The 16,239-nt window shown below is 44.3% G+C and overlaps 1 protein-coding gene across 2 annotated transcripts in view; it reads right to left on the bottom strand.

Moving 5' to 3' along the window:
- Window positions 1-2,487: 2,487 nt before the first annotated feature.
- WIPI2 (WD repeat domain, phosphoinositide interacting 2) overlaps window positions 2,488-16,239 on the bottom strand; it is a 35,806-nt gene continuing 22,054 nt past the window's right edge. For both annotated transcript variants that reach the window (XM_039492027.1, XM_039492028.1), the window contains exons 7-12: window positions 15,613-15,683; window positions 9,038-9,145; window positions 7,263-7,427; window positions 5,977-6,084; window positions 4,703-4,833; window positions 2,488-3,213 (exon numbers count right to left, since the gene is read on the bottom strand). In XM_039492027.1, coding sequence (XP_039347961.1) covers window positions 3,101-3,213; window positions 4,703-4,833; window positions 5,977-6,084; window positions 7,263-7,427; window positions 9,038-9,145; window positions 15,613-15,683 — 696 coding nt within the window. In that variant the 3' untranslated portion in view covers window positions 2,488-3,100. The remainder of the gene's footprint in view (window positions 3,214-4,702; window positions 4,834-5,976; window positions 6,085-7,262; window positions 7,428-9,037; window positions 9,146-15,612; window positions 15,684-16,239) is intronic.

The following is a 16,239-nucleotide window of genomic DNA, read 5'->3' as shown; positions in this document are numbered from 1 at the left end:
GACAGACCTAAGAGATAGGGCCAGGTGGGAAATATGGCAGCCACATCTGACCCAACAGAAAGGAGGTTGCCAAGGAGGGCCTACATGCAAGCCAGCTCCTTCCCATGGGGACAGAAGCAGGTGTAAATCATCCCCAAGGTCAGGGGTATTACATATTCTAGGATCTGTGACCAGCTGGTGTGCGGAGTGGTTTGGATAAAGACAGATCTTTTGAAAGTGGCTTCTTTGACTTCCATTGGACAGATAGGTACAGCAGTGATGGTGAGGTAGGTAGGTTGGGCTCTCTGGCCCATAGGGGTATGCTGGCTGAGCAAGGATAATCTCTGGACTGCACAGGAAGGTCTTGACTAGAAGTTATCGCCTTCAGCCTGGAGCAGAAGGGTGAATTGGATGAGTCTTGAGTCTCTTGTGGGCAATTCACCTGTCTGTATGTAGAATATGGGTGGAGATGGTAGTCTATGGCATTTATGGGAAATATAGCTAGTGGGGCGGGGGGGTCTCAAGCTTACAGGTAGACAATGAGCAGAGAGGCAGAGCTAAGGTTGGTGCTGGAACCTTAAACTATGAATGTCCTGACAGGTGTGTAGTATTTTGTGAGTGTTGTACACTAGCACTAACTTTTTTTTTTTAAAAGAGCAACACTGTCAGGAAATTCATTTACATTGAAATGAAGGAAAGTATTTTTTGGTGCTGTTAGAACTCAAAAGTTGTAAAGCTTGAACCTTTACCAGACCTATGTTACATCAGTGGTGCTCATGACTGTTTGTTACAAGCCCTTCTGATGGAGCTTAGAATTTATGCCAAACCTCCGAACGGGTTATCAAAACGGACGTGACCAGAACCACATTTGAAGTCTCTTGGTAGTTATACGGCTACCAACGAAACCTGCTGAGCTTATATTTGTTGTAAGACTTGCATTTCAGGCCTCACTAAAGTTATAAGTTCCACAGCGGTTCACAAATGGTAACAAATTCTATTTATGGGGCTTAGTCTTCTGACAGAGCTTGAAGTTCAGAGACTTAATGAGATTTCAACATGTTTCAGAACATAATACACTCAGAGGAGACCACTGAAGAGGCCCAAACTAGTTGCTACATTCAACGTATCCAGAACGGCGGAGGGCTCAGAAAGTGGGTAAAGGCAAATCTGACACCTCCCCATCCCCATGAGAAGGATCTGGGGTTTGGGAGAGAACAGTGAAGATTCTCTTCCAGGAAATTGATTTGACCAACAGCGGTTCATTTTTATAATGACAGCATTACTACAGGTAAGTCTGTACATGATACGACTCTTTGGCAGGGCCTACCACCATCCTCTGCTCCCTTTAAGGAAACAGAAGCTCAGCTACCTGCGCTGAGCTATTCGGACAAACTGCCACTGCCGGCCCCTATTCAACAACATGCATAGTAGCAAATCCTAAATCTAAACAGCACCATAGTTTTGTGTGTTTGGTAGGAAAGTTAAATTTGTGAAAGCGCTCCAGGAAATCCTGGTTCTGTTTTCTCTCAAGACTTATGACTTTCCCTTTTGTTCCAATCTGTTTGGGGTTTTTTGTTTGTTTTAAAGAGGTGCCAGAGTGAGAGATGGGTAACCAGTTTCACTATCTGAAAGGTACAGGAGGCTTACAGTCTAAGGAAAGCAACACTCACACCCAAAGGCTGTGGTAATCATTTTGCTCACCTAATATATCCAAGATTTAGCAAAAGGCACATTATAAATAGATGGCCGCATTGCCCAACTTTGTTCACTCCTAGCCAGGGTCACAGCAGTTCAAGAACCGTCATTCCAGAGCTGCCTAATGGACAACCATCCCTTTCAAGTGCATCAGAAGTGCTCCTCAAGCCGGTGAAAATGGAGGCAACACACAATGTAGTTTAGTTATCCAAGGAACCCTTGAGAGAAGATTAATAACTCTCAAAAGCTGGAACTCAAGTGGATAGTCATTTATATTTACATCAGCATTCCGTAATTCCTGAACCTTCATTACTTACGCAGCATGCTCAGATCCAAATTGGATGGAGACAAGGAAAGGAGCGTTGTATCTTCCCAATGCAAAACCTTAAGGCCATTTAAGAAGTAGGGCTGACAGACTCTGAAGCGATCTCCATCCAGTCCTTGGCAGGAAGGATGCTGGCCTTGCTCTGAGGGATTAAAGCAGGTATAAAATGAGAGAGTACTGCTGCTCTGACAGGGACATAACTGATCTAACAGAGGGAGGGAGGAAGAAAGTGCTTTCCAAGTTATTAACCTGAAACACCTCTTCTAAGTCAGCATATTGGCTAACTTGGCTTGAAGACAGCTCCAAATAGCAAGGATAGATGAACACACAGCGAAAAACAGTAAATGTCTACTCCTTCCTAGCTTTCCTTCCCCTAAGATATTTTCCTGTACAGGCACTTTCTAGATTACGTATTCTTGGGGACAGAAGAAATTCCAGTCAGGAAACAGGCCTTCCATCCCAACAAATAGAACACTCCCACAAATAAGCAACATTCAGAAGGAATTTTAATTAACCAAATGGTTCAGGGAAGGGGAGGGGGAACCCAAGAAACAGGATATTGCATCTTAAAGGTTGCATGTCAGTCATGAGGCATGCCTGCAAGCCAATGCACAGGAAACCATTTGGACCTTTGTCAGTGCAGAACCAGCCTCAGCATCCAGAACCACTTTTCCACTCCTTCCTTATATATGCTAAGTATTATATACATATATAAAAAAATACAAACTTTAGTTTGTTATCAAGTGGCTTCTCTCTCCTATGCTTGCTTGGCACATGAATGCATGCAAAGCTAGTAGGTTCTGAGGACTGCACGAACAGCAGGTTTTGGCAGCAACAACAAACAAAAACCCCCAAAAAACAAAAAAGCAAAACCACACACAGCTAAAATAGATAAGCAAGATTAAAAGCCACTGAACTGAAACCATATATTTTCCCAATGGTATAGAATTAGGACTACAGCTACAACGTTTAAAACTGTTTTTGGAGTCTGTCATCCTCTCTCCCAATTCATGCCAAAGTTTATAGCAGCATAACACAAGATTCCTCAAGAAACATCAGGCCAGTGTTCTCTGCTTCAGGAGTGAGTTCACAGATCAAAGTTCAGTCAGTCCGAAGAATCATGGGAGGATGCTCACTGTCTTCATCCAATCGCAGTGCATTGGTTTCATCTTCCAGGCAAGCTCCACCCACTGCACCCAGATCCTCTGTATAGGCTGCAGAAACAATGACAGTGTTTGGGGTTCAGTAGCAAAAATTGGAGAGTGGATGCAAGAAAGCTCCTGATGCAAGTTTATAAGCTGAAGTACAAGACACTACGCCACCGGTGGGCAAAATTTTTGGCCTGAGGGCCACACTGTGGTTGCACAACTGTATGGAGGGCCGGGTAGGGAAGGCTGTGCCTCCCCAAACAGCCTGGCCCCTGCCCCTTATCCGCCCCCTCCCACTTCCCACCCCAACTGCAGAACAGAACCCCTGACCCATCCAACCTCCCCACCCCTGCTCCTTGTCCCCTGACTTCCCCCTCCTGGGACCCCTCCAACTCTAACTGTTCCCCCAGGACCCCACGCCCTATCCAATCCCTCCGCTCTCTGTCCCCTGACTGCCCCCCACAGGACCCCTTGCCCCTTATCCAACCCCCGCCCCCTTACCATGCCACTCACAGCAGCATGTCTGGCAGCCGCGCCATTCAGCCGGACCCAGAAACGCTGCCCTACAGGAGCTCGCAGCCCCACCGCCCAGAACGCTGCCCATGCAGCGGCATGGCTGCGAGGGAGGGAGGACAGCAGGGGAGGAGCCAGGGGCTAGCCTCCCCAGCCGGAGCTCAAGGGCCGGGCAGGATGGTCCCACAGGCCGCATGTGGTCCGCGGGCCGTAGTTTGCCCACCTCTGCACTACGCGCAACAGCACCATTGCCATTCTATAGGCTTCATCACAAGTTGGTGTTTTTTAAAACCAAGATTTGCTGATGAGGTCATCACCAGGCTTCCGAATTTAAGCAGAGCTCACTCCCTTGTTCTGAGCAGGTCGGCTGACAATTTTAACCCCGTCCCCGACACTGCTGTTGTCATCACAGCATTCATCCTGGGACGGTGAAATGTGTGATCTCCATGGTCAAATCTTCTGCCAGCATGCCACCCACAAAGGAGTTGAGAGTACTCATACTGGTCATATTAACTATATACCTGGTCTCCACTCACTTAGGGAACCCTAACATACTAAAATTCTGGTCTCCACCAAGCCAGTACAGATTTAATCTGTATGTCAGAGACTGGTGGGACAGTGGCAAAGGTCACCATGACAGCAACAGAAATATTGGGGTACCTTGTGCAACTCTTACAAAACAAGGACTGCAGTCCAGATGCTGTGCAGAAGCCGGTACCAGGAGTCTGTCCCAACACTATGTAAAGTTAACAAAACCTCATAATCTAAGGCACATGTTACTATGATATCCAAGTACAGTTCAATATTCAGTTCTGTCCAGACTGCCCAGAAAGTAGCAAAGACAAACAATCTGTCCAGTGAAAGCTTCCAAAGTGGCTCTCTCAGTCATTTAACAGTTACCCTCTCTTCCCACTAGGACTAACAGAACAAATGCTTCATAACAGGTTTAGAGAATCATAAAGATAAGGCCAAAACTTGTCTCCATCTGGGATAGAGTAATCTTTAGAATAATTTTCTCCCGATTTTCCAGCATTATCCTTACCATGTCTTGTGGGTGATGAAGGCACATAAGTACCTTTTGTCACAGCAGCACTATATGTTTGTGCTACTAGTGGCCGGTCATGTGACGCAGACTCTAAAATTTCATTGGCTGGCTCCATACTGCCATCTAGCCTAGTGGGTAGAGAAAGAGATTAGATGTGCAGAAGTGGTTCAAGTAACAAATCACCAATACAACTGCTGTTAATACTCCTGCAGGCTAATTATGTAAAACCTCCACATTAGGCATGCAAAAGATCATACATGTGTAATATTAAAGATTTTATTAATGCCTTTGGTCACATTTTCTCAATCTTCAATGCCACGCATCACTTGCATTGTGACCGAGGGGTGTCAGCCTTCCAAAGAATTGTAGGGAAATCATTTGGTGGACTGCACTTCTCATCACAAACACTGAAGACAAATCATCTAAATGATGCCAAAAGCATAAAAAGATCTAAGTGGCTGGAAGCTGAGGCTAGATACATTCACACTAGAAATAGGGTGCAAATTTTTATTAATTTTTTAAACAATGAGGATTACCCAGTAGAACAATTCACCACAGTAATGTGGTGGATTACCCAGGACTTGAAATCTTTAAATCAAGATTAGCCTTTTTTTGTAGAAGATATGCTCTTGCCCAAAAAGACGTTATAGCCCTGATGCAGGAATTACTGGGTAAAATTCTAGCCTTAAAAATCTATGAATCCTTGCTATGCTATCAGCCCTGATCTCTCCTAAACCATTCTACAGACCTGCTACTAAATAAACCATGTGGCTAGCCTACAGACAAGGTAGCTTACAAGTAAGCCTGTCCCGTGACATTAGATATCAGTGCAGGAGCCTGTTTCTGTATTTGTAAAATGGAGATAATGATGCCTCCCCACCTTTGGAAAGTTCTCTCATCCATGAATGAAGTGTGTTAGGTGTCACATGTTTCATATTCTTGTTAAAGTAACTGAACCACCAGTTGCATGGCAGGAGATGGAAGTATAGACTGACAGCAGATTGATTCTTGACTGCAATCAGACAGCATTAAGTTTCTGCTACGAAAGTAAACTGATGCTTAGTGTAACAGCTACTAGGAGGAAGAAGCAAGGAGATTCTAAAGGTTACTCACCTCCTGCCACTGCTCTTAAATGTATCAATACAAAAATGAGCTCTAAGATTTGAGTTCAGCAGGAGGAAATGAGTTTTGGAACAGAGATTTTTGTCAGTCCAGTTATATTAGAAAACCAAACGTGACAAGTATACAGGTAGGACCAAGTCTGGACTTACTTGTGCTGTTTCATTAGCGTGCACTCTCCTCCTTCCTGGGGGTCCAGGTTGTACATATAGAGATACCCATCAGAAGCTCCCACCAGTAAACGGGGAATCTTCTGGATTCTAGAAGAGATTAGGAGAGGACACAGAAAACCAAGTTTTAGGAATGTGACAGAAACCACAATTTTCTGCTGGCATAAAACTAAGTGATCACTTTCCACTCACTTGCTCTCTCTCTACAGCTCATAAGAAATCTGGTTCAATGGCTACATATGCCACGCTCCCATGACAAAAGTAACATGCATGGGAATCCGGCACAAAACTACCATTGGCATTAAAGGGAGCCATTTGTGTAGGTCTTGTGCATGTCAATTAACTCACATGTGGAGGCAGTGTTGTCTAATGGCAAAAGGAGACAAGGAGTCAGAAGACTCTGGTTTGCATACTAGCTCTGCTACTCACTTGCTGTAGCATTGTATGGTACTCAGTTTCACCATCTAACATGTCGATATACTTCCCTACCACACAGGCATGAGGTGAGGCTTATTTAATGTCTGCAGAGAGCTCTGAGATCAGATGAAATGTTATTAAATGTAAAATGAAACCTGTAAATTTGAGCAGATCAGCACAAATTTATTAATTCTCCACAAAACACATTTAATACTTCACAGTTTATTGCTTTGATAGCTGTGCCAAATGCTCCACTTTTGGTTCAGACAGAATGAAGACTAAAATCTGTGTAGTCAGTTAAAAACGACTCACAAATGCTATACTTTTACCCAAATTTAAGAGCTTGTCTTAGGAAGGTGCCAAATCTGGGGTCTGCAATTACCTTTAAAGTCTTCTGTATTGGATAGTCACTACTGTCTAATGCAACAAACTTAATACCAAATGCACTAACATTTCATTCAGCACTAACGGGGAATGAATATTCTAGGTCTGAGTCTGTTTTTAAACACTCTTCCTTCATCATGAAGGATTTCTGGAAGCTCACAAAATCCTCTTTAAAAAGCAATTAATTCCACAATCATCCTTGAAGAAACATTATGCCTTCTGTTTCAGTCGGGCTATGAGTAATTAGTTTTCACACACTGTTCCTGAGCACGAGGAAGTTTTGAAATGGTTACCAAATGACAATTCAACCCCGGATGTGTGCTATACATTAGCCATTTAGCTATACATGAGATGTGTGATGTGACAATCCAGAAAACCTTGGAACATTATCTACTCTGTCAATGCTTCCTTTGCTTGAAACTGGCAGTCCACTGGGTGGTGGGAAAAAACCTCATCTCCTTACTCACGTGGCAAGAGCACAGATGTTTTTGTGTCCACAGAATGGCAGACGGACTGTAGCAAAGGCTCTACCCTGGTTAAACATTTCCGTGACTTGAGAGGGCAGATAGCTTGTGGAGGCCAGCAGCACTTTTCCAAAGTAACCTGTCCAGGTAGTGGGCTCTTCCTGAGGTCTAAAGTTCAGGAGGAAGAAAAAGGAAAGTTGAACTCTATTGAGTACTTTGACATTAAAAACAACCTGCAACGGCAGAAGGATGGCTGGTGGTCTCTTTACTTTATCATGTATAAAGGCTCTTTTCCTTGTTTGCCCCCTTCCCCTTAGAAATAACCCTACTGATAAGTCTGGTATCCCCTATTTTTGTTGGGATTTTCACTAAGTCTCATGTACTACGAGCACTCTTAGCCCTTAGTTTAATATCCTATCCATTCACTAACTTTTATCCTACTTATAAAATTGGATTACAAAAAATGTTAAAAACAAAAAGTTTAGGCAACCTGACTATAAAAAAGAATCACCTCCATTCTCAATCAAGTTTCACTCTGGTTTATCTAGTGTCATAATCCAACTATTATCCAGAGTCTCTCAGAGACAACAGTAAACAACATCTGAATTTCTAATACAACAATCATGCAGGAAAATTGAAAAACCTTTCTAGAACTCCTTTATGCATCATGAAGCAGCAGAAAGGGCACAAATCCAAATTCCCTTTGCAGGTCACCTTTGAAATGATAATCTAGAGAGTCAATATGCTCCATGCTCTCACCCACACAAACATAAGCGTTTTTAGTTGCAGGCTTTTATGGCACTCCATGCATGTCAGTACTATGATATATGCAGGTGGGGAAGATGACTCACTTTGTAAAGTAAAAGGCACGTGTGATTAAAAACATTTATGTGCCTCCATTCTTCTCCTAATGATGTCTCATCAGCAGAAATACCTTTTCTATTCACAGAGGGACATGTGTATCTCAGCAGCTGAATTCAGCCAGCTGATCCACAATTGTCTTGCTATGCCCTTAACAGTAAGGGGTTTTCAAAAGAAGGAAGTATCCAAGTCAGGGCTGGGCAAACTTTTTGGCCCGGGGCCACATCTGGGTGGGGAAATTGCATGCAGGGCCATGAATGTAGGGGGCTGAGGTGCGAGAGGGAGTGTGGGGTGCAGGAAGGGGCTCAGGGCAAAGGGTTGGGGTGCAGGAGGGTTGCGGGGTACAGCAGGGGGCTCAGGGTAGGGGGTTGGGGTGCAGAAGGGAGGTCAAGGCAGGGGGTTGGGGTGCGGGCTCCAGCTGAACAGCTCTGGGGTGGCAGTGGCACGCAGTGGGGCTAAGGCAGGCTCCCTGCCTGTCCTGGCCCTGTGCCACTCCCGGAAGTGGCTGGCACCATGTCCCTGCGGCCTCTGGGGGGGGGGGGGTGAGGGGCAGAGGGCGCCGCGCACTGCCTTTGCCTGCGGGTACCTCCCTCTGAAGCTCCCATTGACCCCAGTCTCCCGTTCCCGGCCAATGGGAGCTGCGGAGGGCAATGGCCTCTGGCCCCCCCCTTCGCCCCTGGGGCCGCAGGGATGTGGTGCCGGCCACTTCTGGGAGTGGCGCAAGGTCAGGGCAGGCAGGGAGCCTGCCTTAGCCCCGTGGCACCACAGGGGTGGCAATCCTGCGGGCTGGATCCAAAGCCCTGATGGGCCGGATCCAGCCCACAGACCATAGTTTGCCCACCCCTGGTCCAAGCTCCTGAGAATTCATCCAGACTGTCAATCATCAAGTCTGTTTCTTGAGCATTTCTGAAACTTACTTTTCTTTCACAGTCTCGAGTTTGAAGATGTGCACTGTTTCTGTGTTACTGGATGCAGAGAGGAACATGCCATCCATGCTGAAGGCCAATGAGCAGATGCTTACACACCTAGAAGAGAGAGTAACCGCATAAATGTCTACATACTAGTGCTATGCCAAACAGGAAATGGAGAAAAGTTATCATTAATTCATATTGAGCTCATGAGTCTCAGTTAAAATGGGAATATTAGTTCCCCACACTAGCATATAGGAGTCTTGGTCACTGAATATTTCGAGCCTCTTCAGTTATTAACCCAGCTGCATTGTGCAGGCCAGGAAAAATTCTGAAAATGTTGCAGAAAGGTGGAAAAAGACAGCTTTCCTTGTTCAGTCTCGTATCAGAGATTTACAGATCACTCACAGTTAAACCAAGATCTTCAAAGGACTTAGAGCCTGTATGCACTGCCCTCTGAATCAGAAAAGGGAAAACATTTCTAGAGAGACCATTCTGAACTCTTTTCGTTGATGTTTCCTGATTCACTTACGGAGAGACAGAATCTCAGGCTTCTGAGTTTGGACTTCTCATTATCCATTGGATTTCAACTGAGACCCCAGCTAGGGAACCAGCAGGTATCAGAGTTCAAATTCAGTCTACCCATCTCTAGATAAAGCCCAATGCAACTACAGGCTAAGGGCAGGTCTACACTAAGGGCGGGGGTCGAACTAGGGTACGCAAGTTCAGCTACGTGAATAGCGTAGCTGAATTCGAAGTACCCTAGTTCGAACTACTCACCCGTCCAGACGCCGCGGAATCGAGTCCGCGGCTCCAGTCGACTCCACCGCCTTTTGCAGTGGTGGAGTACCGGAGTCGACCGCGGCGCTTCCGGAGTTCGAACTATCGCGTCCAGATTAGACGCGATAGTTCGAACTCAGAGAAGTCGAACTCACCGCGTCAACCCGGCTGGTAAGTGTAGACTAGCCCTAAGTATCACAGAAACTGCAGTATTATACCAGTGGCTTATAGGAATCAAAATGGTTAAAGAGAGAGTTGAAGAAGTGTGAAAACAATCTATCAGCTATTTACACATTATTTTTCGGTCATGAAATCTAAGTGTGCCCCAAATGTGAACTTGATGACCTTTGTGAAATGAGTTTGTTAGTCTCAAGAGAGGCCAAGGACTGAATGAATCAGAGACCAAACACTTGAATCAGTTCTTTTCAATACCTATTCTAGTGTTTTATACTGTCGATTAGTGCAGCCACACATAGTACCATAATCATACCAGATACTTTACAGTAGTTGACCTGTGTCAAACAAGTACCTGTACCAATACATTTCTAATCTAAAAGCAAGAACAAGTACAATACTGCATGGCAAGCTTTGGAAGGGAAGGAGGTTAGCATACATTCAATTGGAAGTTGTTCCAGGAACACTGATAGTGGGAAAGCAAGAGTGGGTGAAGGCTACGATGTTGCTGGCAGATCAGGTGCCAGCTCATGCCAAGGTCCCCATGTCTCAACTGAGCAATGATTAATACATAGCTGGAATCATTCTGGCTCACCTGTGTGTTAGTCCTATTAAAATAGGTATTATAAGAACGTGGTCAGCATTTGTTGCTTCTCTGCCCCACCCTGCCCCAGTGCGGATGCTTACTCCTGAGGGCATTCAGCGGCAAAAAAATTAAAATTCTACAAATGTTATTTGTCAAATAAATACGGAGGCTCCAGCCTGGCATTGGGGAGCACAAGCCACTGGCTGCACAGAGGTGGGAGATCACTGTGCAGCCCCCCCCCAGGACACGGACTCAGTGAAGTTGCACCCAACCCTGATACAGCATAAGGACCTGGCCTGTCCCAGAAGCACCCCGAGGCCCTGCCCCTCTGTGTGGGCAGGCAGGCTCAGCAAGCCAGGATCCAAGTGTAGAGGGGGTTAATGTGGGTTGAGAGAGTTCTGTGGGGAGAAATCTGGGTGTGGGCGACTCAGCGGGGTGGGGGGGGGAATCGGGATGCACAGGAGCTTGTTGGGGGGTTCTGAGCGCAACGGTAATGGGACCCTGCAGGGGGGTGAATGTGGTTGGGGCTCAGTGAAGGGGGCTGGGTGTGGGGGGGCTCAGTGGTGGGGTTCAGATGCTGGGGGACTGGGGCTCAGTGGGGTGGGGATCCAGGTGCAGGTGGGGTGGGGATCTGGGGGCATGTGGGCCAGGTGTCAGGGGAGTAAGGCTCATCAGGTGGGGTTTTGAGTGCGGGGGGGGTGAGGCTTGGCAGGAAGGTCTGGGTATGAGGGGGTCTAGATGCCTGGGGGTTGGGTGGATGGGGGACCAGCTCCCTGTACAGGAATCCCTTCCCCTGCAGCTAAGGAGTAATGGGTGCAGGAAGGGTGTATGTGTGTGTGTGTGTGGGGGGGGGTGTCTGGAGAGCTTCCTGCAACTGGGAGAGAAACCTAGGAGTGGGTCCAGAGGAAATCCAATCCCCCCCAGCCCACCCAGGACTAGCAGCTGAGCCCAGTGCAAGTAGGAGCCACCAGCCGGGTCTTCCCCAGTCCTGCCTCCTGCCCCATAGTGATTTTTCTCTCTGCTGGCTGCCTTGGGCATCTGATACATATTACTGGGGCGAGTCACATGACTGCTCGTGGCTTTCCTTTGCTTCCCTGTCAGAAAGTAATTTTTTGGTGGGGAAGCAAAGAAATCTGCAGGGAACATAAATTCTGTGCAATCGCAGTGGCACAGAATTTCCCAGGAGTAGAAGATGAGTCATGCAAGTGGATTCCGCTGATAAAACTGGAGTTTGTACATAGCAGGAGAGGGACAGAAGCCCCCAGATAAAAGGAACTAGGTATCCCTATGCAGCTTGGACTCTGGGAAGCAAGGTTTTTCTTGACATAGGCAAGAGATCTTCAGCTGTTTAGCCTGGATTAGCCCTAAAGGACATACAGAGCTTGCTGATTATAGAAGCTTCTATTAGCTTTTTAAACTTATTTGTGTGTATATTTACCCTCTTTAACCTTGTAAAATAACTCTGGGTTCTTTTTTCTATTTAATAAATCTTCATATAGTTTATTATAGGATTGGCTACAAGTATTGTCTTTGGTGTGAGATCTAAAGTGCAACTGACCTTGGGTAAATGAATGGTCCTTTGGGACTAGGAGTAACCTGAATACTGAAGTGATTCTTGGTGTAAGGGACCATCTATCACAAAGGTACGCTCACCTGGGTGACAAGATAGGTTGGAGTACCGAAGGAGACTATATGTGACTCCATGTTAAAGCTGTTTTAGTGCCTGAAGAGTTCACACTTGATAATTGGTTGGTGAAATCTAAATATAGAACTCACAACTAATTTGGGATTTGTGCCCTGCTTCCTAGCAGTCTGCCCTGAGATTGGTACTCACACTCTTGAGTCACTGTAGGCAGCATTACACATAATGATGCAGAATTCAGGAGACAAGCTTGAGTAGTCTTTAGGGAAGGGTTTTTGGAGAAGATGAGTAAAGAGATGTAGGCAGAAGTGGATTAGTTAGTGCTCTGCAGAGATGCTTGGACTTAACGTGGAAGCAGGGGATGTCTGTTCAGAGACCTGGGATTGGAGAGAGATAGTAAGATCCGAAAGAAACAAAACAATCTTCCCATTTGAATATACAGAGACAGGAAAAGAGCAGAGTATAGGAAGGTGAAGGCTAGAGAAGATTGCAATTGTCAAGAAGGAAAGTTACCACAGTATGGACAGGTATAAACTGACAAAAGGACAATTTTTTGGAAATGTTGGTCTGAAAGGCAGAGTGCATAAAAGGGAAGGAAAGAAGAGTTGAAGAGGTCACCAAGATTGAGCCTGGGTGATTGAAAGAGTGGTGTCATCTTAACTGGGTTTTTATCTGTCACCACTGCCACACAGAATTCAGCTGCCATCTAGTCCCTACGGATATTCTCAGTTTAGAAAGACAAGAAAGCAAAAACATAAGTTTATGAAAAATGCAAAAATGCTTAATACTACTATTTGAATCTAAAGGTTCCTCTGACACATCTATAGTGAATGTTTTTAATGTTTACACTCAGTTTCACAAAAAAAGTGTATTTCTAACGTTGAGAGGTAAAAGTAATCAAAATGTATTCTGAAGGTTTTGGAAATATATTAGAGCCTTTAATGAGTGCCAGTATAGCCAAAGGTTAAGTACAAGATCTTGCTTGTCACTGCTGTAAAAGACAGACTATATATACATAACTGATATGCTCTCTTTAGTTAGAAGCTTCTGGTGACATTGGCAAACAAACTGCTTGAATAGCTTTGAGCTAATGACATATAAATACATTATTATAATGTACATTTGTTACGTAGGTGGGAAAGTCTGAGGAAAGGGATTGTTCCTTAACGCTGCCTGCTTCTGATCTCCTGATGAAACTGCATGGAGCAGACTATCACCTGTTCGTAATTAACGGTAACTGGAAATTGAGTGAGATTTAAGTACAATGTAAAAATGTCATTCCATCACAAGTGTCATTACCAATCAAAGCTATAAAATTAAGATTCTGCAGTTTACGAAAACATGTATAAATCTCAAAATTAGACTTTCATAAGTGATCCATTCCCTGTCTCCCATTCCCAGCTTCTGGCAAACAGAGGTTAGGGACACCAGCCCTGCCCATCCTGGTTAATAGCCATTGATGGACCTGTCCTCCATGAATTTATCTAGTTTTTGAACCCTGTTATACTCTTGGCCTTCACAATATCCTCTGGCAAAGAGTTCCACAGGTTGACTGTGCGTTGTATGAAGAAATACTTTTGTTTGTTTTAAACCTGCTGCCTGTTAATTTCATTTGGTGACTCCTAGTTCTTGTGTTATGAGAAGGAGTAAACGCTTCCTTATTTACTTTATCCACATCCAGACATGATTTTATAGACCTCTATCATATCCCCCCTTAGTCGTCTCTTTTTTCAATTCAAGCCAGATTCCAGTAAGACTTCCATCATTGTTCACTTGTTAACCCCGGAATGGCTAGCAAGTAGATCTGAAAAGAGTTCATCTCAACCCTTAAACTATTCTAATAATCATAAAAGGTACGTTGTGTAAAAACCACCACCCTCATTCTTCAAAATAAAAAATTCTCAAGTGGTCAATTTATACTGCCTCTGAAAGAATGTTCAGATGACAGCAACCAGAAATATGTAGAAGTCGAATATACTTAAAGTTTAGTGTGGTTACTCTCCACACTCTAAGATTTAGCTCACTTTGCTATATGTTAGTATTAACACTCAGCAACTTTATAATAGGGAATAGTTGCATAAACAACTCTAGTAACAAATTATTGTGAGGCGAAACAGTACCGTTTTTCCTAAAGGCAGTAATGCACCACCACACAGAAAGGAGGTCACTGGGTGCATTGTATTAAACATCCACAGATGTTTAACTTTTTAAAAACTAGATTTTAAAAGGAAAAATTTAAAGCAGCTCTTCATCAGCTACGTATTGTATGTGTACATTGCAGAAAAGAGTTAGGTGAAAAGCCCGTAAGTTTTCCCTAAATGGCAAAACAGTTTTGGATGCTTGATAATGAAGTAAATAGAACCGTATGTATGGCATTTTTTCAAAAGTACTTCAAGATTTGTGTTTTGCTCCCTTGCTCTGTCTATATTGCAAGTCTGTCGCATATGTTCTCTACTGCCTCATGCTTTTAAAATAAGCTTTTCTACTTTAGAAGTCAGGCCTTCACTTCCTTTTCTTGTTGCAAGGCTTTTGGAGGGCTTGATATATCATTAGAAACTAAGAGCAAGCATTTTTTGTTCCCCATTTCCTTCATTCAATAGGAGAACACCTGGCCCAATTTGAGCGTCTTGTATGCTCTCTTCTGACTGAGACAGTGGGGAGCCAGGGAAAGGGGTTGGTTAGAAATCATCCCAAAAATCAGGACAGCATTCTTCCTCCTTACAACTACAATTTTTAGGCTAACTAGCATTTCTTAACATACTAGCCAATAATCCGCAAAACTGTCAGTGTTTAATACTGATATAGCTTTCTAAATAATATGGTTCAGCAGTCCAATGAATGAACCCAGTTTTGGCCACAAACATCAGTGCTAAATCTCTAAAGCCCTTTAGTTCAGATATCAGAACTAAAACCTCACAAATCTTGAGCAGGAAAGATATCTTTCCTAACACCAGCATCATTACCGCACCACAAGCAGCAGTGCTATAGCTGGCATGGCTTGATGTGTATTGATACAAGTATCAGAGGGGTAGCCATGTTAGTCTGGATCTGTAAAAGCAGCAAAGAGTCCTGTGGCACCTTATAGACTAACAGACGCTTTGCTGCTTGTATTGATACAGTCTGTCAGCGTGCTGGAGCGTCTTATGGTGGAAATATATCAGAGGTCTGCAAAGTTGGCAGGTTGCTGGTCAAGTCAAAAAGAGCTACAGAGGGCCATATTTTCTCTCTCGCTTTCTCACAAACCTGGTCTGTAACTTTAAGGGATCCAGGATCAATTGTAGTTAAGTATAAACTTTACTTCAGTTACTATGACTCATGGCTATACAAAAGGTCAACTACAGAATATATTGGAAATCTACCGCAAGGAACAAGCTTCAGAGAATGAGCTTTTTTGAACTTCACCTCTTCACTCCCCTTCGGAATTCAAAGAGTTTCTGTCCCTCTGGAATGGAAAATACTCGGATCACTGTCCCCTACGAAGAAAAAAACCAAGCCTCATTCCTCAATTTAAATACCTGCTTTGTGGTTCTCACTCTAGTCAGCGTGCACAAAGATCAGAGTACTATCATAACCAGTTCATACTGTGCAATTCTTGTCACAATTGCTGCACACCAGATAAGAGTCACTCAACATAAGCCAGTCACATATATCCTTCGGGTTTATTTTTAGAGGGTGGAAAAAGCAGAAGGAGGATGGGCTTAATAGCTGACCTATGAAGTTAAAGAGAAGGAGTTATGCATCAAGGAGGAGCTTTTTCTCTTTCTGAGCATACTTGTAACAGTATTTCTTTTCCTTGTGGAAAGGAAATGCAACTAGCGCTACCTCCTAGGCATGGTACCATGTGATAAGAGAAAATGGTATGCACTTCAGTTCGGTTCTGAGAGAGAGTGTAATATTCCAATCTAATACAGAATGAGATGAGCCTGTGCTGATTTGTGCAATTCAGACAGAAGTTGTCAGTCTGTGCCAGATATAGGCTAGTCATTTCTCTCCATTCCACTTTGACTTTTACTGTCTTGTTTCTGTTTT

The sequence above is a fragment of the Mauremys reevesii genome, linkage group 10, assembly GCF_016161935.1.
Source record: "Mauremys reevesii isolate NIE-2019 linkage group 10, ASM1616193v1, whole genome shotgun sequence".
NCBI classification, from domain to species: Eukaryota; Metazoa; Chordata; order Testudines; family Geoemydidae; genus Mauremys; species Mauremys reevesii.
The sequence above is the reverse complement of the archived record's forward strand: the minus strand, read 5'-3'. Positions and strand labels throughout refer to the sequence as shown.